General features: G+C 49.8%; 1 protein-coding gene across 6 annotated transcripts; it reads left to right on the forward strand.

The window, feature by feature from the left end:
• Positions 1-1,550: 1,550 nt before the first annotated feature.
• On the forward strand, positions 1,551-26,041 carry st14 (ST14 transmembrane serine protease matriptase). 6 transcript variants are annotated; one of them, XM_069939977.1, is made up of 19 exons: positions 1,551-1,639; positions 4,552-4,717; positions 4,869-5,020; positions 6,640-6,710; positions 7,161-7,336; positions 7,532-7,567; positions 8,053-8,284; positions 8,565-8,704; positions 10,131-10,228; positions 17,145-17,254; positions 17,423-17,553; positions 18,022-18,126; positions 18,453-18,560; positions 19,045-19,158; positions 19,725-19,844; positions 20,775-20,952; positions 21,161-21,426; positions 24,546-24,682; positions 25,411-26,041. In XM_069939977.1, the coding sequence occupies exons 2-19, from the start codon at positions 4,555-4,557 to the stop codon at positions 25,567-25,569; spliced, it is 2,496 nt and encodes an 831-aa protein (XP_069796078.1). In that variant the 5' UTR covers positions 1,551-1,639; positions 4,552-4,554; the 3' UTR covers positions 25,570-26,041. The 6 variants fall into 6 exon arrangements, with proteins under 6 accessions (XP_069796078.1, XP_069796080.1, XP_069796081.1 ...); XM_069939979.1 differs by having other exon boundaries at positions 1,553-1,624; XM_069939980.1 differs by having other exon boundaries at positions 1,583-1,642.
• Positions 26,042-26,169: the final 128 nt, after the last annotated feature.

Here is a 26,169-nt window from a genome sequence, read left to right on the forward strand (position 1 = left end):
GCAAGAACCTGTCCACAAATCTCGGTGGGCGATCTCACACATTCGGGAATCTTCGTCCCAATGGGGGACCTTTGGTGGGGGGTGGGTGCCGGAATCTCTCCCCAAGACAGCGGGAGGGAGGTGAGAGCAGACGCCCTTCAAACCTCCTGCAGTTTTGTGTGCTCAGGAACTAGCGGTGTTTTAATTTTAAAATCCTGCGCCTAAGATGTTTGTGCGTTCGGCGGTGGCCTCGAGGTTCCGGGGAAGCAGAGGGCACCAGAAAACGGGGAGATCTCATCCCGTTGGAGAAGGAGAAGCAGAGGAGACGACCCCACGGGGCGATGACCTGGGCGGCGGGTCAGCGAGGGGGAAGTGCTGAAGGACACACCGATGGTGGGGCAGCTGGGGACCCGAGGCAAGGAACCGCACCCTGCGGTCGAGGGACCCTCACCAGGCTGCGGCTGCTGGAGGCGCGCTTGAGACTGGCTGAAGGGGTACCGGGTATCGGATCCGGGGCTCGGGCAGCCGACGGATCAATCAGGGGTCCGGTCGGCTGCGGGAGGCGAATCCACGGATGCTCGGTGGCTCTGACTGAAAGGGGCGCCGGGCAATTTCTGCCGATGGCGAATCTTTGGGAAGATTTGGTGTAATATTCCACTGTTTTACTACGTGACAATAATTGAATCTTGGGAAGTGAAATGCGGTTCTAACGACCCCGCGGTTGAGGTACAGACACGATGCTGGGGAAACCCAGCAGGTCGAACAGTGTCCTTTATAAAGCAAAGATAACGATATAGAACTGATGTTTGGGGCTCCAGCCCTTCGTCAAGATGTAGGTAGAGTTTGTGGTTCATTGCCCATCAGGAAATCTGATGAAGGAGGGGGAAGAAGCTGTTTCCACACCGCCTGGCTGCTAGTCTTCGTCTACAGGTGACCGTGGGGCTCACTCCGGCCCGTCGCCTCGCTGTCTAGTACGGGTGTGCACAGGGCAGGAGAGAGAGAGAGAGAGAGAGAAAACTCCAGAGGGTTGCGAACCCGGACTGCGACCCCACGGGCGCCAGACTCTGCTCCGTCGAGGACGTCGGCGAGAGGCGGCATCTGAAGAAAGCAGCCTCTGTCCTCCAGGAACCTCCACCTAGGCCGTGCCCCCTTCACTCTGCTCCTGTCGGGAAGGAGGTCCAGGAGGCTGAAGACGGGCACCCAGCGGCATAAGGACGGCTTCTCCCCCCCCCCCCCCCATCAGATCCCCGAACGGACAACGAGCCCCAGACACCTTGACGAAGGGCTCGAGCCCGAAACGTCGGTTCTGTATCGTTATCTCTGCTGTAGAAAGGTCTGAGTTTCTCCAGCATCGTGTTTTTAATCTTGCATTGTTCAATATTCCAAAATACTCCCATCAAAACACAACACGGTAATCTCTTTTTAAGTTTAATAGTGTACGGTGGTAGTATTTTTAACCGAGCACCTGCAAGCAAGGATTTCGCTGTTCATCCGGGAAGAAAGGCCATGGTGTAAATTCCCACCCACACGCCCTGTCGAGTTCCCTCCCCTAAGGTGAGTCCTTGTGCTGGGGCGTTTCCCAGACTGACAGCAGGAAGTGAAGCTGGTGGTTGTGGCGATGGCTTGGCAGTAGATATTATTGAACGTGCGTTGTCATCAGGTGGTGAGAGTTTTTTTTGGGGGGGGGGGAGAGGGAAAGGGGGACAGGCAATGAGAGGGAGGGAGTGGGGGACAGGCAGTGAGAGGGAGGGAGTGGGGGACAGGCAGTGAGAGGGAGGGAGTGGGGGAGAGGCAGTGAGAGTGGGGGAGGGGGAAAGAAGGAGAGGGTAAGAGAGAAAGGAAGGTTGGGGATACGGGGAGGGGTAGAGAGAGAGAGGGTGTGTGGGAGGAAGAGAGACCATCTGCCCGGCGCTCACAGCCGCTCGGTGAACTAGCTGGACACAGCGGTCGCTGGTCGCCGGCTCTTCTGGTGAGTGTGTGGGTTCCCTCGGGTGTGGGGTCCCAGGATGGGATGAGATTTAGGAGGGGGGGGGGTGTTTGGGAAGGGATGGTGGGTGGGGGGAGAAATGGGCCGGTGATTGGTGGGGGGGGGGGTGGGGAGAGGCAGTGCGGAGTTGCAGGCGGAGAGGGTGCTCAACAACTTGCGAGGAGGGAGGGGAGAGAGGGGCTGAGGAGGGAGGGAGTGACAAGCAGGAGGGGTGAGAGAGGGACAGAGGAAGGAAGGAGGGGTACATCGAGGAAGGAGGGGGGCAGGAAGTTGGACCAAGTTTCAGGGGAACTTTTTTTGCCCTCTTGGGGGGATTTTGTGAGGGGGAACCTGTGGTTGATCTCCCTCCATCCCCTCACTCTCACTGACACCCACCTCTGCCTCTGGGTGCCTGAGTGTATCAGCGTCTGTGTATAAAACACATGGAGATACTGGAGGATCCCACGGGAGGTGACGATTTATCACTGAGGTTTCGGGCCTGAGCCCTTCCTCAAGGTACGTGCAAGAAATAAGCAGGCATCTGAATTAAAGGTGGCAGGGTGGCCTACTTCAGTCCCCACACTCATCGGAGACCACAGTCATTACAAATTGGGAACAACGTGTCCTCCTCGCTGACGATCAACACAGGCGCACCTCAAGCAAGGATTTGGAATGTCACCGAAATCTCGGAAACCTCTCCAGCTGGACCGTGGAGAGGATTCTGGCCGGTTGCATCACTGCCTGGTACGGAGGCGCCAACTCTCAGACAGGACAAAACTCCAGAGGATTGTTAACTCGACCTGCGACATCACGGGTACCAGACTCCACTCCGTCGAGGACGTTGACAAGAAGTGGTGTCTTAAAAAAAGCAGCTTCTAATCTCAAGGGACTCTTCCCCCACCCCCCCTTCACTGTGCTACCATCGGGGAAGGAGGTCCAAGAGCCTGAAGACGAGCACCCAGCGGCACAAGGACGCCTTCTTACCCCCCCCCCCCCCCACCTATCATATTCCTGAACGGACAATTATCCCCAGACACAGCCCCTCTTTGACTTTCTGTGCATTATTTTTATTTATTATTGGAAGGTGGTTTTAGAGAAATGTTTGCCCTGTGACTACCATTAAAAAAATGAATTTCTTGACGCATTCACGAGAATAGATTCCGATCCTGTCCCGACCGATTCTCGCCCTTCTCTCCATGTCCACTTGCGGTCTCTTGCCTGCCTGTTGGCCTGAGCTTCTCCTCCTGCCCCTTTCTCCCACCCTACCTTTCTACGCAGTTTGAAACGTCGGGTCAGGCCTTCTCCTCCAGCATTTCCTTGGGTATTTTACCAGTGACCGCAGATGTTCGCGTTTCACTTCTGTTTTAACTGCTTTGGAAAATACCTTAGATCACATGAGAGCAGAAACAGGCCTCCGAGTCTGCCCCGCCATCTATTCTCCCACTCAGCCCCACTCCCTGGCCTTCTCCCCACAATCTGATGCCCCCGGCTCATCAAGATCCTGTCAGTCTCCACTTTTGCAGTACCTACTGACCTGAATAAACTTGGGATTGTCTGATCTGGGGAGCTAAGCAGGGCTCAGGCCCCTCAGGACTTGAAGGGGAGACCATCGAGGCCCACCAGGTGGGGTGTGCGCTGGACAAAGTAGCCACTCTCAGAAAATTCATGAAGGTTCCATTCTAAATGTAGTATTACGTGACCATAATGGACCGGGACTTCACAGGAGCCCACAAATTCTCAAGGTTCATTGCTCGCTGGCCAAACAAATTCCTCCAGAGATATCACTCTGTTCCCACAACTGTTCCGAAGATGGACTGGACTGGTTGCTGTAAGGTGTGTGTGTGTTGGGGAGGGTGGTTATTGTCCAAGGGAGTTCAGGCTGGGATTGATCTCAGGGATGGGATGGGCAGGAGGAGCTTGACAGCGAAGTGACGTCGAACTTCAGTGAAGTGGGGACGATTAGTTCGACCTTCCTGAACACTGGTCACAGGGCAGCGAGATAACACCATGGGCTGGAATGTGGGTGGAGTGGATCAGGGTGCAGCTCTTCTCTCTTCCCACCCTCTGTTCTCATAAAGAAAGTCAATGTATAGGGAGGAGTTGAGGGGGTTACAGAGACAGGGAAGGGTGTAGGTTTTGGGATGCCCTGTGCACTAACTCTTCCTGGGCCTCTGTGTTCCCAACATGTGAGCAGGTCCTGGTGTGTAACAACTCTAAAGCTTCCGGAAGGTGGGGTAGGATTTAAAAACACAAAATGCTGGAGAAACTCAGCAGGTCAAACCATTGTCCTTTATGTAGGAAAGATAGCGACACAGAACCGACGCTTTGGGCTTGAGGAAATGCGGGCAACTGTAGACACTGGCTGAATTAAAAACAGGCCGGGGGTCGGAATAGTTTTCCACACTCCCCCAGCCTGCCTGCCTGTTTATCTGGTTTGACAGCTTTCAGCTACAGCAGGAGGAATGTGTCTGGTTTGAACCAGTCACAGGGAATGTGAGGCCAGGGGGTGTAACTAACTCCCACATCTCCCACCCTGTACTCACACACACTGACCCCCACTGGGGGATGGATCCCACACACACTGACTCTCTCCCTTTCTGTCTTAGACCATGCAGGACCCCCAGTCTAGGGAGACCTTCCTGTCTGAATCTGACTCGGAACCCCGGAAACGTCAGGGGAAGCGAAGCAGGACCCTAGTGGCAGTGCTCAGTGTGCTGTTGACCCTGGGAATCCTAGCAGCCGTTGCTGGGATCCTCTACTGGTATTTTGCAGGTACATCTTGGGCCTCTCCTCCTCCCCCTGCCCCTTTCTCCCTCCTCTCCTCCACCCCTGACCCTCCCTCCTCCCCTTCCCCCTCCTCCCTTGCCCCTTACTCCCCTCCACTGGTGTGGTGCCTCATGGCCCCTATGGCCTGTCCTTGCAGGCAGAACAAGCGAGGATGCCCGTGGATCGCAGGAGGACGCCGTGCGCATATACAGCGGACACCTCACGCTCACCGACATGCAGTACCGAAGTGCCCTCGAGGACCCTAGTTCAAAGGACTTCCAGACCCTCTCTCAGAAACTGGAGGAGGTGGTGAGTCAGCCCTCGCGAGCTGGCCAGCCGATCGTCCCATCCCATGGGGGAGGCTGGCGGACTCCGACCAAGTTGCATGGAGGGTGGTTTGACTTGGGTGGGGCCCATTCAGGATCCTGATGATGGCAGGGGTAAAATCTGCCCACGGATCCAGGGTGGGTGAGTGATCTCGTGCACTCAGGAATCTTTCCGCCGGGGCAGAGTGGGGAGAAGGGAACGTGATTGGGGAGAGGGGGATCGGGTCCTTTAACATATAGGCAGGGGTGAGGGATTGTGTGTGGAGGTCTCAATCTTACTGCCCTTCCACCTACAATGTTGTGCTGGCCCATACAAACCGACACAACAATCTAACCCTTCCCTCCCTCACACCCACAACTATCGGTTTCTCCTCCATCCATGTGCCTGTCTCAGAGTCTTTTCAATGCTCCTTATGTTCCAGCCTCCATTACTGCCCCCTGGCAAGGCATTCCAGGCCTCCACCGCTCTCTGTGCCTCCCCTCACTTTGTAGATTTGTCCTTGTGTGTTTGCTGATCCTGCCCTGGCGAAAAAGGCGCTGTCCGTCCACCCTGTCTACGCCTCAGAATCTGTGGGCCACTATTAAGTCTCCTCTCATCCTTCTACACTCCAAAGAGAAAAGACCCCTGCTCTGCTAACCTTGTCTCATAAGACTTATTTTCCAATCCAGGCCGCATCCTGGTGAATCTCCTCTGCCCCCTCTCCACAGTGTCCACATCCTTCCTATCATGAGGCAACCAGAACAATAAGTTCCAAAGTTTGGTGGTGGTGTAAATAGTCGAGAGAGTTGCTAGCGGTTACAGAGGGACAGTGATAAATGTAAATTTCACCAAGAAAACTCTGCAACGCATCTACATCCATCTAATGGTGAAGGTTTCTTTTCTAGTCACCAGGTGTCCGTGGATTTGATTCCAGCGCTTCTGCAGACCCCTGTTCAATCCATCGGCAACCGGAGCTCGAGGTCCGAACCTCTGGCACAATCAGGAAGCCCTTCAGTGCCCCTTCTTGCCCCCTTGAACCCCAGCTCTAATACCTGGTTCCCCATGAGCTGATCCTCAGCGGCCCGTGTGGGTTTCCCGACCACGGGTCGGCCGCAGCCCATGTGGGGCTTGCTGGTCCACCGCCTTCCCTGAAGAGTGATCTCCTCTGCTTCTCCTTCTCAATGGGCAGGTAGTCTCCCTGTTTCTGGTGCCCCACGCCAGATCCCAGATCCCCGCTCCTCCGGACTCTGCAACTCCCTACGTGGTCTGCCCAGCACAGGCACCGCCATCTCGGGCGCCAAATCACAGTGGCTGTGGGATTTTTAAATAGAAGACCGTCAGCTCCTTTAAAAGCCTGGACAGAGCAGTCGGACGTCAACTCCAGGCAGTAGGACCCCCGAGGAGCCATGCTGAATCTCCACTCCCCCGCACCAGCGGCAGAGTCGCCAAGTTTATAGAGCTTCTCTGGAGAGAGAGAGTCTGGTTCCAATTCTCAGCCATTGTATCGAGCTGGGTGTGAAGGGGTTTGTTTCTCTGAGGCTGGTGACCTACAGGGACCTGATACAGACGACATTCGCCTGTCTCTGCCTGTGTGAAACCATCTCCTGTTCCTTCACTTACAGGTAAATTCGTCCTGTCAGAATATCCCAAACCTCTCGCCGTACTTCGTCAAGTCCCGTGTGTATGACTACAGGTAGTGACTCCCCTATCCCACTCTCCCTCCCCCTCCATCCTTCCCTCTCCCCTCTCCCTCCCTGTCCCTCACCCCTCTCCCACCCTGTTCCTCACCCCTCTCCCTCCCTGTCCCTCACCCCTCCCTCCTCCCCTCTCCCTCCCCATACCTTCCCCTCTCCCTCCCCATACCTTCCCCTCTCCCTCCTTCTCTAACCCTCACCTCCTCCCTCTGCATCTTCCCTCCTTCCTCTCTCCTCTCCTCTTTCTCTGGGATGGGGTGGGGGGGAGGGGAAGGGGTGGGACAGTGGAGGGAGGGGGTGGGGGCAGTGGAAGGAGGGGGCAGTGGGGGAAGGTGTAAGGGGTGGTTGGTAGTGAGGGGTTGTGGGGAAAGGCGGGAGTGACACTGTGGGGGTGGGAGGGTATTTTCCCCCCACCCCCTGACCGACCTCACCCCACCCCCCCTTGACAGTGACGGAACCCACATGAAGGCCTACTACTTTGTCAAGTTCCGGATCCCACCCGAGGACAAGGCGGTGCTATCACAATTCAGCGAGGACGCGCTAACACAACCATTGCATGAGAACATCGTCGGGATGGGCCGGCTGCGCTCGTTGCCGGTTGGTATCACCAGTGTCTCATCCTCACGTGAGTGTCAGCGCCAGGACATGGAACCCTGCATGGGGGCAGCTCACTCACGCATAGGGGAGGTCACACTTATCCACACTTTCAAACTCGTACTCTGTGGTCAGGACAGACACACTCACTCACACACACTCACACTCACTCACACACTCACCCCCTCACACTCCGAATCTAACTCCTGTCCCGTTTTCTCCACAGTTGCAAATCCGGATCTGGTCATCACTCCTGAGGAAAGTACGGGCGTCATTCAAATTCTCTCCAGACCCCGTGTCTTGTCCTCACCCTCAACTCTTCCCCCTCTCACTCCTGAGCATCTGCTTCCCTCCCTTTCCCCAACACCACCATTTTCCTCTCTCAGCCCGTCCCCTCTGTCTCTTACCCTCCATCTACCCTATACCTGCACTCTCCCTCTCTCTCTCCCCACTCGCTCGATCCCCATCTTACTCGCTTCCACTCTCTCCCCTCACCCCCTCTCCCCAAATTTCTTCCTCTTCCCACATTCTTCCTCTGCCCACTTCCACCTTTCCTCCCTCCCTCTCCCCCCTCTCCCCTGCCCTTCCCCACACTCCAGCCACCACTCTCCCCCTGCTGCTCTCTTCCCCATCTCTCTCCCACCTCCCCTCATGCCACGTCCCCAAGTTTTATCCACGACCCTCTCCCAACCCACCTCCCCGCATCCCCCCACCCAGTCTGACGGTCTCCCATTCTCACCTCCCCAGGGGTGTGTTACCACAACCTGCGGGCCAAGGATATCCCCACTCGCTTCACCTCTCCAGGCTTTGGTGGTGCGGGGTACCCCAACAATGTTCACTGCCAGTGGGTGCTCCGCGCGGACCGTGGACACGTCCTCTACCTCGAGTTCCTGGACTTCAACACAGATGACGACTGCGGCAACGATTTTGTCATGGTCCATGACTCACTGAGCCCAGCCGAGGATGATGTCATCACTAAGTGAGCCTCTTCTGGGGGTGGGAGTATGTGTGAGACGCAATGGTGCAGAGGGAGCTTCACTCTGTGTCTGACTCCGGGAGTGTGTGACGGGACAGGGCAGAGGGAGCTTCACTCTGTGTCTGACCCGGGGAATGTGTGACGGGACGGTGTGGAGGGAGCTTCACTCTGTGTCTGACCCCAGGAGTGTGTGATGGGACGGTGAGGAGGGAGATTCACCGTGTGGGGTGTGGAGTGTTCCCAGGAGTGGGAGTGACTGGTCTCCCGACGTTCCTTCCTGCAGGAAGTGTGGGAAGCGCCCGTCCAGCCACCACTTGTCCATCCTGTCGTCCGGCAGCGTGATGCTGGTGACACTGCTCACCGATGATAAACTGCGCTACGGAGGATTCTCAGCCACCTTCAAGCAGCTGCTCAAGATGGGGGGTGAGTGTTGCTGGGAAGGTGACGGGGAGGGGGAAGAGCTGATCAGTCTGTCTCTGTGTAACAAGCCGGAAGGGTGGGTAGAATGGCCTCCTGTCCTGCTGTTACAGGACTGGGAGACGGACAGGACGGCCTCCTGTAATGGGCCAATGAGATGAGTTGAACGGTCTCCCATTTAACAGGCTGGCAAGAGGGGTTGAATGGTTTCATTGTTGGCTGGTGAAGAAGGTGAATGCAATGTTGGCCTTTCACCCTTAACCTCTGGTTTATATCTCACCCACCCTCAGTGGGAAAAGCCGACCAACATTTACTCTGTCTCTCCCCTCGTCATTTTAAATATCAAATTTCCCCTCGTTCTTCAATGTTCCAGGGAATAAAGTCTGAAGCTGTTTAACTTTTCCCTGTAACTTGGTTCCTGAAGTCCGGGCAACATTCTGGTAAATCTTCTCTACCCTCTTTCTATCTTATTGAGATCTTTCCTGTAGTTCGGTGACCAAAACTGCACACATTTCTCTAAATTTGGCCTCACCAATGTCTTATACAACTTCACCATAACATCCCAACTCCTGGACTCAGTACTCTGATTTATGAAGGCCAATGTGCCAAAAGCTCTTGTTACAACCTTGTCTACCTGTGACGCCACTTTCAGAGAATTCTGTATCTGTGTTCCCAGATCCCTCTGTTCTACCGCACTCCTCAGTGCCCGACCGTTCACCTTGTATGTTGTTTCTTGGTTTGTCCAAACTGCAACACCTCACACTTGTCTGCATTAAACTCCATCAGCCATTTTTTAGCCCATTTTCACAGCTGGTCCAGACCCCTCTGCAAGCTTTGAAAACCTTCCTCGTCATCTGCAACTCCTCCAATCTTAGTGTCGTCTGCAAACTTGCTGATTCAATTTCCTACATTATCATCTAGATCATTGATACAGACAACAAACAACAACGGTCCCAGCACCAATCCCTGAGGCCCACCCCTCTCGTCACAGGCCTCAAGTCTGAGAAACAATCATCCACCACTACTCTCTGGCTTCTCCCATCCAGCCTTTCTCAAATCCAGTTCACTTCTTCACCATAAATCCCGAGCGTCTGAACCTTCTTGATTCACCTCCCATGTGCCTTACTAACGTCCATGTAGACAACATCCACAGTCTTTCTTTTATCAACTTTCCTGATAACCTCCTCGAAAATCTCTATAAGATTGGTTAAACACAACCTATCACGCACAAAGCCATGTTGACTATCCCCATTCAGATTCTGGCTATCAAAATCTCTTGGGACACCTTCCAATAATTGACCTACTGCTGACGTCAGGCTCACAGGCCTGTAAGATCTTGTATCCTGTCCGGGTGTAACAGGCCGGGGAGAGAGGGTTAACAGAGTCCTGTTCCCGGTGACGTGCTCAGTGTGTGTTCACTGATCTCTTGCAGAATGTGGACAGACACTAACTACCCTGTCTGGGAAGTTCACCACTCCCTATTATCCATCCTTCTATCCTCCAAACATCGACTGCCAGTGGACCATACAGGTAAGATGATGCTCTGAAGGGAGCTTGCTATCAGTAAGAGTTTAGAAAACTTCTGAAGATTGAGGAAATTCCTCATCGTACAGCTGATATGGTTTTTTTTTTAATTATAATTTTTTATTTTTCACACCATAAATCACATTAACCATGATACACATTTTTTCCTTTACACACATATACAATGTCATTTTCTCCCCCACACCCTCCCTCCTCCCCTCCCACCCTCCCCACCTCCCCCCTCCTGTCCATTTAAGGTATAAAATCTAGGATACATTAAACCAGTCAGACAATGTTGTCATTCAATAAAAATACACCAGAAATTCCGAGTCCATTCTTTTCACTTCTTTTTCTTTCCGTTAACTTAGGTAGTGATTGTCCCCGGTAGGTTTTCGCTATTGTGTTTAATATAAGGCTCCCATATTTGTTCGAATATTTCAATATTATTTCTTAAAATATATGTTATTTTTTCTAATGGAATACATTTATTCATTTCTATATACCATTGTTGTATTTTCAAATTATCTTCCAATTTCCAGGTTGACATAATACATTTTTTGCTACGGCTAGAGCTATCTTAACAAATCTTTTTTGTGCATCCTCCAAATCAATTCCAAATTCTTTGTTTTTTATGTTACTTAGGAGGAAGATCTCTGGATTCTTTGGTATATTGTTTTCTGTTATTTTATTTAATATTTGGTTTAGATCTTCCCAAAATTTTTCTACTTTCTCACATGTCCAGATTGCATGAATTGTTGTTCCCATTTCTTTTTTACATCAAAAACATCTATCAGATACTGTTGGGTCCCATTTATTTAACTTTTGAGGTGTAATGTATAGTCTGTGTATCCAGTTATATTGTATCATACGTAGCCTCGTATTTATTGTATTTCTCATCGTTCCAGAGCATAACTTCTCCCATGTTTCCTTTTTTATCTTTATATTTAAATCTTGTTCCCATTTTTGTTTAGTTTTACCATTTGTTTCCTCATTCTCCTTTTCTTGCAGTTTAATGTACATATTTGTTATAAATCTTTTGATTGTCATTGTATCTGTAATCACATATTCAAAGTTACTTCCCTCTGGTAACCTCAGACTGCTTCCCAATTTGCCCTTCAAGTAGGATCTCAATTGGTAATATGCCAGCACTGTATCTTGAGTTATATTGTATTTATCTTTCATTTGTTCAAAGGATAATAATCTATTTCCTGAAAAACAATTTTCTATTCTTTTGATCCCTTTTTTCTCCCATTCTCTAAAGGAAAGGTTATCTATTGTAAAAGGGAGCAACTGATTTTGCGTCAGTATTAGTTTTGGTAATTGGTAATTTGTTTTATTCCTTTCTACATGAATCTTCTTCCAAATATTGAGCAGATGATGTAATACTGGAGAACTCCTACGTTGTACCAATTTTTCATCCCATTTATATAATATGTGTTCAGGTATCTTTTCCCCTATTTTATCTAGTTCTAATTTAGTCCAATCTGGCTTTTCCCTTGTTTGGTAAAAATCTGATAGGTATCTTAATTGTGCGGCTCTATAATAATTTTTAAAGTTTGGCAATTGTAAGCCTCCTTGTTTATACCATTCTGTTAATTTATCTAGTGCTATCCTCGGTTTCCCCCCTTTCCATAAAAATTTCCTTATTATTTTCTTTAACTCCTTGAAGAATTTCTCTGTCAAGTGTATTGGCAATGCCTGAAATAGGTATTGTATCCTTTGGAAAATGTTCATTTTAATACAGTTTATCCTTCCTATTAGTGTTAGTGGTAAGTCTTTCCAATGCTCTAAGTCGTCCTGTAATTTTTTCATTAGTGGATAATAATTGAGTTTATATAGATGGCCAAGATTTTAGTTTATTTGTACACCTAGGTATCTTATTGCTTGCATTTGCCATCTAAATGGTGATTCTTTCTTAAATTTTGAGAAATCCGCATTATTCATTGGCATTGCTTCACTTTTATTTACGTTAATCTTGTAACCCGACACTTCTCCATAATCCTTCAATTTCTTATATAATTCTTTTATTGATAGTTCTGGTTCTGTTAAGTATACTATAACGTCATCCGCAAATAAACTGATTTTATATTCCTTGTCTTTTATTTTTATCCCTTTTATATTATTTTCTGTTCTTATCAATTCTGCTAGTGGTTCTATAGCTAGCGCGAACAATAAGGGTGATAGTGGGCATCCCTGCCTTGTTGATCTGCTTCAGTTAAATTGCTTTGATATATATCCATTTACTGTCACTTTCGCCAATGGCCCCTTATATAATGCTTTAATCCAATTAATATACTTCTCTGGTAAACTGAATTTTTGCAATACTTTGAATAAATAATTCCATTCTACTCTGTCAAAGGCCTTCTCTGCGTCTAAAGCAACTGCTACTGTTGGCGCTTTACTCCCTTCTACTGCATGAATTAAGTTAATAAATTTACAAATATTGTCTGTTGTGCGTCTTTTTTTAATAAATCCAGTTTGGTCTAGATTTACCATTTTCGGTACATACTCTGCTAATCTGTTTGCTAATAGTTTAGCTATTATCTTATAATCTGTGTTAAGTAATGATATTGGTCTATATGACGCTGGTGCGAGTGGATCTTTCCCTTGCTTTGGTATTACTGTAATTATTGCTGTTTTACATGAATCTGGTAAGCTTTGTGTTTTGTCAATCTGGTTGATTACTTCCAGGAGGGGAGGAATTAATAAATCTTTAAATGTTTTATAGAATTCTATTGGGAATCCATCCTCTCCTGGTGTTTTATTATTTGGTAGTTTTTTTATTATCTCTTGTATTTCTACTATTTCAAATGGTTCTGTAATTTATATTGTTCCTCTATTTGTAATTTTGGTAGTTCAATTTAGTTAAAAATTCATCTATTTTGCCTTCTTTCCCTTCATTTTCAGTTGGGTATAATTGTTCACAGAATTCTCTAAAGTTTTCATTGATCTCCGTTGGATTATATGTGATTTGTTTGTCTTTTTTCCTTGATGCCAATACCATTTTCTTAGCTTGTTCTGTCTTAAGCTGCCATGCTAGAATTTTGTGCGTTTTTTCCCCTAGTTCATAATATTTCTGTTTTGTCTTCATTATATTCTTCTCCACCTTATATGTTCGTAGTGTTTCATATTTTATTTTTTTATCCGCCAATTCTCTTCTTTTAGTAATATCTTCCTTCATTACTAATTCTTTTTCTATATTTACTATTTCCCTTTCCAACTGCTCTGTTTCCTGATTATAGTCCTTCTTCATCTTGGTTACATAACTTATTATTTGCCCTCTAATGAATGCTTTCATTGCATCCCATAGTATAAACTTATCTTCCACTGATTATGTATTTATTTCAAAATACATTTTAATTTGTTTTTCAATAAATTCTCTAAAATCCTGCTTTTTAAGTAACATGGGGTTTAATCTCCATCTATACATTCTTGGAGGGATGTCCTCTAACTTTACTGTCAATATTAAGGGTGAATGGTCCGATAATATTCTAGCTTTATATTCTGTTCTTCTTACTCTATCTTGCATACGAGCTGATAACAAAAATAGGTCTATTCTTGAGTATGTTTTATGTCTAGCCAAGTAATATGAATATTCCTTTTCCTTTGGGTGTTGTTTCCTCCATATATCCAAAAGTTGCATTTCTTCCATCGATTTAATTATAAATTTGTTTACTTTGTTCTTTCTGTTAATTTTTTTCCCAGTTTTGTCCATATTTGAATCCAAATTCAGGTTGAAATCCCCTCCTATTAATATGTTCCCTTGCGTATCTGCTATCTTCAAAAAGATATCTTGCATAAACTTTTGATCTTCTTCGTTAGGTGAATATACATTGAGTAGATTCCAAAACTCCGAATATATCTGACATTTTATCATTACATATCTCCCTGCTGGATCTATTATTTCCTCTTCTATTTTAAATGGCACATTTTTACTAATTAATATAGCTACTCCTCTTGCTTTTGAATTATACGATGCTGCTGTTATGTGTCCTACCCAATCTCTCTTTAATTTCTTGTGCTCCAATTCAGTTAAATGTGTTTCTTGCACAAATGCTATATCAATTTTTTCATTTTTCAGTAAATTTAGCAGTTTCTTCCTTTTAATTTGGTTATGTATTCCATTAATATTTAAAGTCATATAGTTCAACGTAGCCATTTTATACTTTGTTTATCTTCCCTTTCCGTTTCTCCATCATTACCTTTCCTTCTTATCCATTTCTGTTTTCTTGTTTTGAATCCTTTATAAGACAACATTCCTAAACATCAAACATTTTCCTTATTCTCCTATTTAAAACTTCTTTAGCCCCAATCCCCCCTTCCCCTCCTGAGTTGTCCTTTATCCCTTGTCGGACAACCACATCTCCCCTCTCCATTTGGATTTGCGAATTCACTCGCAAGCATCAGCTGATTTTGCAGTGACCGTAACACCCCCCACCCAGCCCCCCCGCAGAAAAGATTTCACTTTTCATATGTGACAAAGGTCACTCTTTTAATTCCCTCTATTCCTTTTCCTTCCCTTATTAATTCTTGTCTATATTATCTATATTTTCCTCTAAATACGGATACATTCATGTATGCACATTATACATATACACACATATACCTCTTTACCCACATACATATAAATCGTGGTCATTTTTACTCTTATTACATGTCTTCATCTCTCTGTTTGTTTTGTAGTTGTTCTGCAAATTTCCTTGCTTCCTCTGGATCCGAGAATAGTTTTTTTCCATAAGATTGTTTTCGATGTATTGAACTCCTTCCTCTTCTTCAGGAGTTCAAAACTTATGTCTTTTTAGTTCGCAGTCTTTTGTACTCTCGTTACACGTCTTCATCTCTCAGCCTATTTTGTAATTGTTCTGCAAATATTCGTGCTTCCTCTGGATCCGAGAATAGTCTGTTTTGTTGTCCTGGAATAAATATTTTCAATACCGCTGGATGCTTTAGTATACATTTATACCCTTTCTTCCATAAAATCGCCTTTGCTGTATTGAACTCCTTTCTCTTCTTCAGGAGTTCAAAACTTATATCTGGATAAATGAAGATTTTTTGCCCTTTGTACTCCAGTGGCTTATTGTCCTCTCTTAACTTTTTCCATTGTTTTCTCCAGTACCTTTTCTCTTGTAGTATATCTTAGGAATTTTACTAAAACAGATCTTGGCTTTTGTTGTCATTGTGGTTTAAAGGCCAATGCTCTATGTGCCCTTTCTATTTCCATTTCTTGCTGTAGTTCTGGACATCCTAGGATCCTGGGGATCCAATCTTTTATAAAATCTCTCATATTCTTCCTTCTTCATCTTCCTTAAGGCCCACTATCTTTATGTTATTTCTTCTGTTATAATTTTCCATTATATCTATTTTCTGAGCTAATAGTTCTTGCGTCTCTTTAACTTTTTTATTAGATTCCTCTAATTTCTTTTTTAAGTCCTCTACCTCCATTTCTACTGCTGCTTCTCGTTCTTGCACCTTGTCCATTCCTTTTCCCATTTCTGATAAGGTCATATCTATTTTATTCATTTTCTCTTCTGTATTGTTTATTCTTCTTCTTAAATCATTAAATTCCTGTGTTTGCCATTCTTTAAATGACTCCATGTATTCTTTAATAAGAGAAAGTACCTCCTTTATCTTGCCTTTCCCTTCTTCTTCTATTTCACTGTACTCTTCCTCTTCTTCTTCCTCTGGGTTGGCCATCTGTTGTTTCTTTGTTGCCCTTTTCTTCTCTTCTTTCTTGTTTTCGTTGTCTTCTGTGTTCTCCTCTTGCTGCAGGTGTTCTGCAGCTGTCATTGCCGGCTGTGGAGATCGACTCCCCAGCTGGTCCCCCCTCCCGTCGGTGTGTTTTTTTTCATGCGCGGTTGCGCACTTTTACTCGGCTCAGCGAGCCATTTTTGTAGTCCAATTTCTACCGACCTGAGGGAGCGGGTTTCTCTCTCCACCGCGGGCCTCTTCGAACAGGTAAGGCCTTTTCCTTCATCTTCTGTTGTCTTCTCTTCCTCCCTTCTTACCGTTGGTTTCGACTTTTCTTTTTTCGTCGCCATCTTCTTTCCACCTTTATATTCACTTTACTTTGATTTTTATTTTTGTGACTTTGTGTTTTGCTTTGTTTTTTCTAACTTTTCTGGAGAGGGCTGGAGTTCACCGTCCGGCCACTACTCCATCACGTGACTCCTCCTACAGCTGATATGGTTAATGCACAGTTCCCCGGTCTCCGTATCCCACACCCGGGAGCACCGTGCACAGTTCCTGGTCTCTGTATCCCACACCGGGTGCACCGTGCATAGTTCCCTGTCTCCGTATCCCACACCAGGAGCACCGTGCACTGTTCCTGGTCTCCATATCCCACAGCAGGAGCACCGTGCATAGTTCCCTGTCACCGTATCCAACACCGGGAACACCGTGCATAGTTCCTGGTTTCCATATCCCACATTGGGAGCACTGTGCATAGTTCCCTGTCTCCGTATCCAACACCGGGAGCGCCGTGCACAATTCCTGGTCTCTGTATCCCACACTAGGAGCACCGTGCACTGTTCCTGGTCTCCGTATCCCACACCGGGAGCACCGTGCCTAGTTCTGATACAGATCCACCTCTGCTCTCTGAAGATTAAATCACATTCATGGAAAATTACAATCTTTGCATTTGGGAGCCGTTTGATCTGTCTTCTGGAATTTGCCCATTCTTTCCGATGTGATGTGAACAGGTCCCAACTCGCTTGCGGAAGTCTCACTGACAACTTTTGTTTCAAATGTAACCCTTTCTCTCTCCCTCTCTTCTCTATCCTCCCCTCTCTCCCTCCTCTTTTTCCCATCTCTCACCCTCTCCCCCCTCTCCCCTCTCTCTCTCCTTCCCTCGTCTCTCACCCCTTCTCTCCCTTCCCCCTTTCCCTCCCTCACTAACCCCATCCTCTCTCTCAACTCTCTGCAGGTGCCAATCCATTTGAAGATCAGGATCAAGTTCGACATGTTTCGGATGGAGGAGCCAGGTGCCAGGCAAGGCAACTGCACCAAGGACTACATGGAGATCGAGGGGCAAAGGTAGCGCAAGGCCATGGGGCAGTTACTACACGGAGGGAGGGCGTCTCACGGATGAACGTGTGTCTGGAGGGAGAGGGCTCCAGCAGTCTTTGTCCGGCGGGCTGCTGTGGTGTTCCCGCGTGATTCAGCGCAAAACGTACATCGCTCACGCCGCTGTGTCCTGCGCAGGTACTGTGGTGACCACTCGTTGATCAGTCTGCAACTCAACAGCCATGAGGTTAGGATTCTCTTCCACTCGGACGAGTCACACACGGACAAAGGCTTCATGGGCGTGTTCAGTGCGTTCAGCCCAAGTGACCGTGAGTATAACCACCCCCCCCACCCCAGTCCTCCCAGTGTGTGCCCAGTCCTCCCAGTCCCCCACCCACCCCAGTCCTCCCAGTGGGGGCCAGATCCTCCAAGTCTCCCCCTCCCCAATCCTCCCAGTCCACCACCCTCCGCGGTCCTCCCAGTCCCCCCCCACCCGTCCTCCCAGTCCCTCACCCTCCCCAGACTTCCCAGTCCCCCACCCTCTTCAGTCCTCCCAGTCTCCCCTACCCAGTCCTCTCAGTCCCCCACCCTCCCTTGTCCTCCCTGTTCTCCCTACCCAGTCCCCCACCCTTCCTGGTCCTCCCAGTGTGGACCCAGTCCTCCTAGACCCCCCTACGCAGTCCACCATCTCTGGTCCTCCCAGGCCCCCCCCCCCCACCCCCCCGACCTGGTCCTCCTAGTCCCCGTGGGCCTGGTCCTCCCATGCGTGTAACTGGCTGCTCGGTTTTGATCCCCAGCCTGCCCGAATGAATTCACCTGCCGCTCTGGAATGTGCGTGGCCTCCGACCTGCGCTGCGATGGGTGGAACGACTGTGGAGACCTCAGTGACGAAATGAAGTGCAGTGAGTGGGGGCGGAGGGAGGGGAGGGGGGGGTGTTCACCTGCACCTCATTTGCGTGTGTGTGTGTGTGTGGGGGGGGGGTGGGGGGGAGCCGCCTGTGTTCGTGTGTGAGCTATGAGCGTGGACGTGAGGAAGAGTGGTGGGTGTATGCACGAAATGTCTATGTCAGCACTGTGTGTGTAAACTGGGTGTGTGCGAGTGGTTTGGTTTGTAAGGGGCTGTGGGCGGGAGGGTCTGTGTGTGTGTGAGCGTGTGCATGCATGCATGCAGGTTTATGGTCCTGTGTTGGAGCCGTTAACCCCCACCCCACCCCCCTGCCTCACACAGACTGTGGAGCCGATCAGCTGACCTGTGACAATGGGCTCTGCAAACCCAAACTCTGGTTCTGTGACCGGAAAAACGACTGTGGTGACCACAGTGACGAGAAGGAGTGCGGTAAGTGGGTGGGGGGGGAGAGGGGGAAGATGAGGGAGCAAGGGAATGGGGTGGATGGTGGTGGGGGACCAGACAGTGGGGGAGAGGGAATGGGTGGAGGACAAGGAGGGGTGGGGGGTTGAGTGATGGGGGAGAAGGTGGGGGGAGAAGGTAGGACAGGAATGATGGGGACTTGGAGCAGTTGATGTGGCAGGAGGGGCTGGGGCAAGTAATGGGGAGGGGATGGAATGGGGCAGGGGGAGAGGTGGGAGGCTGGAGAGACCCCACCATGCACCCTCACACCACTGTTGTTCCCGATGTCCCGACTCTCCCCCTGTGATCTGAACCCCTCCCCCATCTCCATCTCTCCCCAATTACTTCCCCTCCTTCCCCATCTCCCCCTCCCTGTCTCCCCCAGAGATCCTGATCCCCTCCCATCTCTCCCTGATATTTTACTCCTTCTACCCTTCTTCCCCTTCTCCCGCCACCCCCCCCCCCCCCACAGCATGCGCAGTCAACCAGTGGAAGTGTGCAGACGGCTTGTGTATTGCCAATGACAAGGCCTGTGATGGGCACCTGGACTGCGCTGATGGCAGTGACGAGGCAGTGTGCACCGGAGGTGGGTTCACGCAAAGAACAGCCTGGTCTGTGTGTGTAAGGCCAACGCGCAGGATAGTCTGTGTATTTATAGACTGTGCTTGGGATGGTCTGTGTGTGTACGGCCAGCGCGCAGGACTGTGTGGTTTTTAAGTACAGCCTGTTTGTGTGTCCTGTACAGACTGACACTGTACATATGGACAATGTGTGTATCAGTCCATGTATGTAAGTATGGACAGCGGGGTCCAGTCTGTGAATGTGTGTATGTACCTTGGCTATATTTGTGGACAGTAAGCATGTTGGTCTATGAGTATGGATAGTGACTGCATATATAGCCAGCGTTCGGGCCAGTAGGTTTGTGTGTAGAGACCGTGGCTGTATGTACGGACAGTGTGCATTTCAGTCCATGTCTCTGTGTAGGGCTGTATGTATGGCCTGTGTGTGGGGACGGTCTGTGTCAGCGACTGTGGCCTGTGCGCAGTGACGGTCTGTGTTTGCGACATTGGCCTGCACGCGGGGACGATCTGTCACGTCCATGGGAGGAGTGGGTTTCGAACCGTCTCCCTCATTCTACCACCTTTCCTCCAGACAACGCGATCTGCACAGACTTCAACTTCCGCTGTGCAGACGGGACCTGTGTTCACCGTGCAAATGCAGAATGTGACGGGCAGACCGACTGCGCCGACGGCTCTGATGAGAACAGCTGTGGTGAGCGATGTAAACTTCCCCCCTCCCCTCAAGTTGCAGTGGCAGCTTCACTTTGTGTCCGACCCCGGGAGTGCGTGACAGGACGGTGTGGAGGGAGCTTCACTCTGTATCTGACCCTGGGAGTGTGTGGTGGGACGGTGTGGAGGGAGCTTCACTCTGTATCTGACCCTGGGAGTGTGTGGTGGGACGGTGCGGAGGGAGCTTCACTCTGTGTCTGACCCAGTGAGTGTGTGACGGGACAGTGCGGAGGGAGCTTCACTCTGTGTCTGACCCAGTGAGTGTGTGACGGGACAGTGCGGAGGGAGCTTCTCTCTGTCTGACCCCGGGAGTGTGTGACGGGAAGGGGCGGAGGGAGCTTCATTCTGTGTCTGACCCCGGGAGTGTGTGATGGGAGACTGCGGAGGGAGTTCCACTCTGTATTTGACCCTGGGAGTGTTTGATGGGACGTTGCGGAGGGAGCTTCCCTCTGTGCCTGACCCTGGGATTGTGTGAGGGGGCGGTGCGGAGGGAGCTTCACTCTGTGTCTAACCCCATGAATGTGTGATGGGACAGTGCAGAGGGAGTTTCATTCTGTGTATGACCCCGGGAGTGTGTGATGGGACAGCAAGGAGGGTGCTTCATTCTTTGTCTGATCCCGGGAGTGTGTGATGTGACGGTGCGGAGGGTGCTTCAATCTGCGTCTTCATTCTGTGTCTGACCCCGGCATTGTGTGATGGGATGATGTGAAGGGAGCTGCACTCTGTGTCTGACCCCGGGAGTGTGTGATGGGACGGTGCGGAGGGAGCTTCACTCTGTGCCTGACCCCACAAGTGTGTGTTGGGACGGTGCAGAGGAATCTTCATTCTATGTGTCTATGTCTGACCCCGAGAGTGTGTGATGGGACGGTGCGGAGGGAGCTTCAGTCTGTGTCTGACAGTGCTCTATCCCCAGTCCCACAGTGTGGCACCCAGCCCTACAAACAGAATCGTATTGTGGGAGGTATGTCAGCGGATGTCGGGGAGTGGCCTTGGCAGATCAGCCTGCACTTCAAGGTGATGGGCCACACATGTGGAGCCTCCGTCATCTCTGCTGAATGGCTTGTTTCTGCGTCTCACTGCTTCCTTGATGGGTGAGTGCCTGCCATCCGAGGGGGTGGTGGAGGGGTCTCAAAGGGCTCTCACATTTGTCGGGTTGGTGGTGAGAAGAGAGGCAACGGGTTGGTGATGGGTGTGGTGATCTGTGATTTTTGTGGATAAATCTCTCTCCCACTGCTTCCTCCGTACCCTCTATCCCGTCCTCCCCTCCAATCTCTCTCCTCCCTCCCCCACCCCTTCCAGGTACAACGATGCCTCGAGCTGGCTGGCGTATGGGGGCTTTAACTTCCAGGGGGAGCCCACCGCCCAGGTGCGGAAGATTTCCCTCATCGTGCGGCACCCACGGTACAACGAGGACACCTTCGACTACGACGTGGCTCTCCTGCGTCTCGAGCAACCCTTCGACCTCCGTCCCAAGCTGCAGCCCATCTGTCTGCCTGATACCTCGCACACTTTCCCCTCTGGGAAGAGCTGCTGGGTCACAGGCTGGGGCGCCATGTATGAGGGAGGTAGGTGTCCGTGCACCCCCTCAGTCCATGCTTCCCTCCTTCGTCAAGATCCTTGGTCCTTGTGTGAATGTGTGAGGGGAAGGATGGTTCAGGAAGCATTTCAATGTGGGGCTGGGGAGAGAAGATCAACTGAACAAAGCATTACAGCACAGAACCAGGCCCTTCAGCTCTTCTTGTCTGTTCTCGAACCATTTTTCTGCTCAGTCCACTGTCCAGCATCTAGTTGGTCCCCCTCCCTTCCAAGAACCTGTCCAAATTCTTCTTAAATGTTAAAAATTGAGCCCGCATTCATCACTTCAGCTCTTTCCACACTCTCTGAGTGAAGAAGTTCCCCCTAAACTTTTCTCTCCTTTCACCCCTAACCCACATCCTCTGGTTTGTATCTCACCGACCCTCAGTGGAAAACGCCCACCTACATTTACTCTGTCAATCCCCCTCATCATTTTAAATACCTCGATCAAATCTCTCATTTTTCTCTGCCCCAGGGAATAAAGTCCGAACCTGTTTAACCTTTCCCTGTAACTAAGTTCCTGAAGTCTGGGCAACATCCTAGTAAATCTTCTCTGCACTCTTTCTATCTTATTGATATTCCCGCCCTGGGTGACAGACACCACCCCCCCACCCCCCGCCCCCACCGCCATCTATGGCTCTCGTAGTCTTGTCGACCTTATTCAGTCTCATCCAGAGAGAAGTCCCAGCTCTGCTAACCTGGCCCTCATAAGACTTGTTTCCCAATCCAGGCAACATCCTGGTGAATCTCCTCTGCCCCCTCTCCATAGCTTCCTGTAACGAGGCGACCAGAACTGAACACAATCCTCCAAGTGCGATCTCATCAGAAATTTGTAGTGTTGTATTGTGACCTCTCGACTCCTGAACTCAATCCCCGTATTGATGAAGTCCAGCGTCCCATCGGCCTTCTTCACTATCCTGTTAACCTGGGCGGTTAACATCCCTTTTTTTTCTTTTTTTAAATTTTTCTTATTTTTCACACCATAAACCACATTGACCATGATACATGCATTTTCCTCTTCAGGCGGTTAACATCCCTTGAGGGATGTATGGATTTGGACCCCAAGGTCCCTCTGTTCCTCCACACTCTCAAGCAGCTTTTAAATCACTGAAGCAGCTTGAAGTGCAGGCTAATGGGTAATATTACACTGATTTTGATCATCAACATGATCCAACTTAAATTGGCAGGCGGCATTCTCCTTCCTCGAGCCAATGAACCCATCGCTGAAGCTGGGCGTAGTCCGGGTTGTCCGTCAGTCGTAGTTCGTAACCTGGGGGACTGCCTGTCGTTGGGAAGATGCTCAAAGCCGCCATTAAACCAGAAACAGTGAGGGATCTGGAGTGAAATGGATCTACCAGGCAGACGCAGCACGGATTTGGCAGAGGCAGGGACAAATTTACTGGAGTTCTTTGAGGATGTAATGACCGCAGTGGATAGAGGGGAGCAGATGGATGTTGTTCACCTGGATTGAGAAGGCACTGCATAAAAGATTTATCCATGAGATAAGGATGCGTGGAGTTGGGGGAGATGTATTAACATAGATATAGGATTGGTTGACCAGTAGAAAACAGAGAGTTGGGGTGCAATCGGTGGTGAGTGCTGGGCCCACAAATCTTCACAATATACGTACATAAACGATCTGGAAGAGGGGACAGGGTATCCTGTATCTAAGTTTGCTGTTGACCATCAATTAAGTGGAAAAGCAAATTGAGCAGGGGATACAGAGAGTCTGCAGGGAGATATCAATAGGATGAGCGAGTGGGCAAGAGTCTGGCGGACAGAGAACAATGTCGGTAAATGTGAGGTCATCCAGTTTGGAAGGAAAAATGGAAGATCAGATAATTGTGTGGACAGCAGGCGTGCAGGACTGGGGAGGGCTGGCGCGTGAATCGCAAAAGATTGGCCTGTGGGGTTGGGTGGTGGGCAGCAGGTTAACAAGGAAGCCAATGGAACGTTGGCCTTTGTTGCCGGAGTGATCGGATTTGGGAGTAGGGAGGTCCTGCTGCAACTGTGCAAGGTCCCGGTGAGGCTGTATCTGGAGAACCGCGGGCAGTCCTGGTCTCCTGACCCGAGGAAGGACAGACTGGCTTTGGAGGCGGTGGGGGAGGGGGGGTTCACCAGGTCAATTCCAGAGATGAGGGGGTTAGCCTACGAAGAGAGAACTGGGACTGTACTCGCTGGAATTTAGAAGAATGAGAGGGATCTGATAAAAATGTATAAAATTATGAAAGGGATAGATAAGATCGAAGTAGGTCAGTTGCTCCCATTGGTGGGGGAGACCTGAACCAATGTTCCCTCTCATTTTTAAAAGTCAGTGTGTGAAAAAATCTGACGTGCAAATTTTTAATCCTGTGACAAAAGTACATGGGCACTGAATGCTTGTGCAAATGTCAAGATGAAATGGTTTCCAGATAATTTTGGCACAGCCTCTCTCTTGGCTAATAAAATGTCCTGGCTTGTTTTAAAATAACACAGGTATGACTACATTCTACGAACTCATGCAATTAATTAAGATTTTATTCTGTACTTTGAATTACATTGTTCACTTTGTAAGGTGGTTAGCTTCGAGGGAACAGCAACCAGAACTCGGGGATATTGCCTCAAGGTTCAGGGAGTAGATTTAGGATGGAGACGAGGAGGAAATGGTTTTCCTTGGGGGGGGGGGGAAATCTGTGGAATTCGCTGCCCTTTGAAGCAGTGGAGGCAACCTCAGTAAATATATTTCAGACCAGGTTGGGTAGATTATTACATTGTTGGGGAATTAAGGGATGAGGGGAAAAGGCAGGTCGGTGGAGACAAGCTGATTATCAGATCAGCTGTGATCTCATCAAATGGCAGAACAGACTCGATGGGCCGAATGGGCCTCTCCACAACACCAATTTAAACACTCTCATTCTCTCCCCATCTCCCCCTGCTCCCTCCTACCTCTCCTCACCCCCACACCCCCTCCCCACCTCTACCAACCTCGCCTCCCCTCTTACCCCCACCCACTCCCCCTGCCCCTTCCCCCAACTCTCCCCTTCCACACCTCTTCCCATTATCTCCCCTTCCCCATCTTCCCTATCCTCCCCTCACCCCCTCCTCTCTCGCCCCAATCCCCCCCCCCCAGGTTCTGCCTCAGTGTCTCTACAGAAAGCCGAGGTGAAGATCATTAATCAGACAGTGTGCAGAGACGTAACGCAGGGAGAGCTCACCTCCCGCATGCTGTGCAGCGGTTATCTGGCCGGGGCCATCGACGCCTGTCAGGTGGGTGTGGGTCAGGGGTCAGGTCCCACCACTTCATGCCTCTTCCCTCAACATCTCCTTCCCCCCCCCCACCCAGGTACACTCCGTCCCTTCATCGTTGACTCCACCATCCCTTCCTTGCCCTCACCCATCCCTTCTCCCTGTCCCCTTAACCTCTCTCTGCCCACTCCCTCACTATCCCCCCACCCCTTGTCCTCTGCACCACCTTCTCCAACACCTCCTCCTCCCTCCATCCACATCCCCTCTGTCCGACCTTGCCCTTCTCCCTCCATTGCCCCATCCCTCTTCATCCCCTCCCCATTGCCCACGACCCAATTGCCCCTCCCTTGCCCCCTTCCTCCAGTATCCCTTGGATGGCAGGTGACAGATTTAGATATCAATTTGTTTTTTTGCCTCCTCCTTACCCCTCACTCACTCTAATCCCTCCTTCCCCTCCCCTCTCTCTCCCTCCATCTGTCCCCACTCCCCTCTCTGGTCTTTCCTTGCCCCCCCCCTCTCTCTCGCTCCCTCTCTCCTCTGTTCTTCTTTCTCTATCCCTCCCTAAATTTATTCATTCCCCTCTCTCTGCTCCACCATCCCTCCATCAACCTCTCTCCCTTCATCAACCTCTCTCCCTCCTTTCCTCCCTCTCTCCACCCCTCTCTTCTGTCCCTCCTTTCTCTCCCTCCACACTTTCTTCCTCTCTCCCTCCTTCGCTCCTCTGCCCACTGCCTTCCCCCTCCACACAGGGAGATTCTGGGGGTCCGCTGTCGTGCCAGGAGAAGGGAAAGTGGTTCCTGGCTGGAATCGTGAGCTGGGGTGAGGGATGTGCCCGGAAGAACAAACCAGGAGTTTACAGTCGTGTGACAAAGCTTCGAGAATGGATTCGGGAACAGACTGGACTCTGAGGGACAGCCGACCTGTACATAGACTGCTCACCATGGTCCCACTGATCACTCTCTCCAAAATCTGTCCCGCCAACTCTGACAGTGGACATAAACCAGGCCAACCGTTCCTCTTGCACTTTAGTGTGTCAAACACCAGGAGTGTGTGATTTGACAGGGCAGAGGGAGCTTCACTCTGGATCTGACCCCAGGAGTATGTGATGGGATGGTGCGGAGGGAGCTTCACTCTGTGTCTGACCCCGGGAGTGTGTGACGGGATGGTGCGGAGGGAGCGTCACTCTGGGTCTGATCCCGGGAGTGTGTGTAGGGACGGGGCGGACGGAGCTTCACTCTGGGTCTGGGAGTGTGTGGGATATACCTGATATTCTAATTTTGGGAATTCTGTGCCATTTAACGGGTTGCGATGGAATTTATCGCCTGCTCTTGTATTATTTTTTTTAAATATATATATATATATATATATATATCTAAGTAAGGCTGTTTGAAGTCTGCTTTTAAGCTGGTTTCACTCCTGACGAGGTGGGATCTTGGTCATTAACGGGGCGACTGGCCAGTTTGTATCCATGATCAACTCCAGGATTTACTGCTGACTACCTGGTGTTG

Source organism: Narcine bancroftii, chromosome 5 (genome assembly GCF_036971445.1).
Source record: "Narcine bancroftii isolate sNarBan1 chromosome 5, sNarBan1.hap1, whole genome shotgun sequence".
Taxonomy (NCBI): domain Eukaryota; kingdom Metazoa; phylum Chordata; class Chondrichthyes; order Torpediniformes; family Narcinidae; genus Narcine; species Narcine bancroftii.

What these genes read in the sequence shown, in the direction of transcription:
- st14 (XM_069939976.1), top strand. Translation starts at nt 3,650, where the DNA reads ATGGACCGGGACTTCACAGGAGCCCACAAATTCTCAAGGTTCATTGCT. An exon ending in ACTGGACTGGTTGCTGTAAG is followed by an intron (nt 3,779 to 4,551) that starts GTGTGTGTGTGT and finishes TTTCTGTCTTAG; the next exon opens with ACCATGCAGGACCCCCAGTC. An exon ending in GGGCGCCATGTATGAGGGAG is followed by an intron (nt 21,427 to 24,545) that starts GTAGGTGTCCGT and finishes CCCCCCCCCCAG; the next exon opens with GTTCTGCCTCAGTGTCTCTA.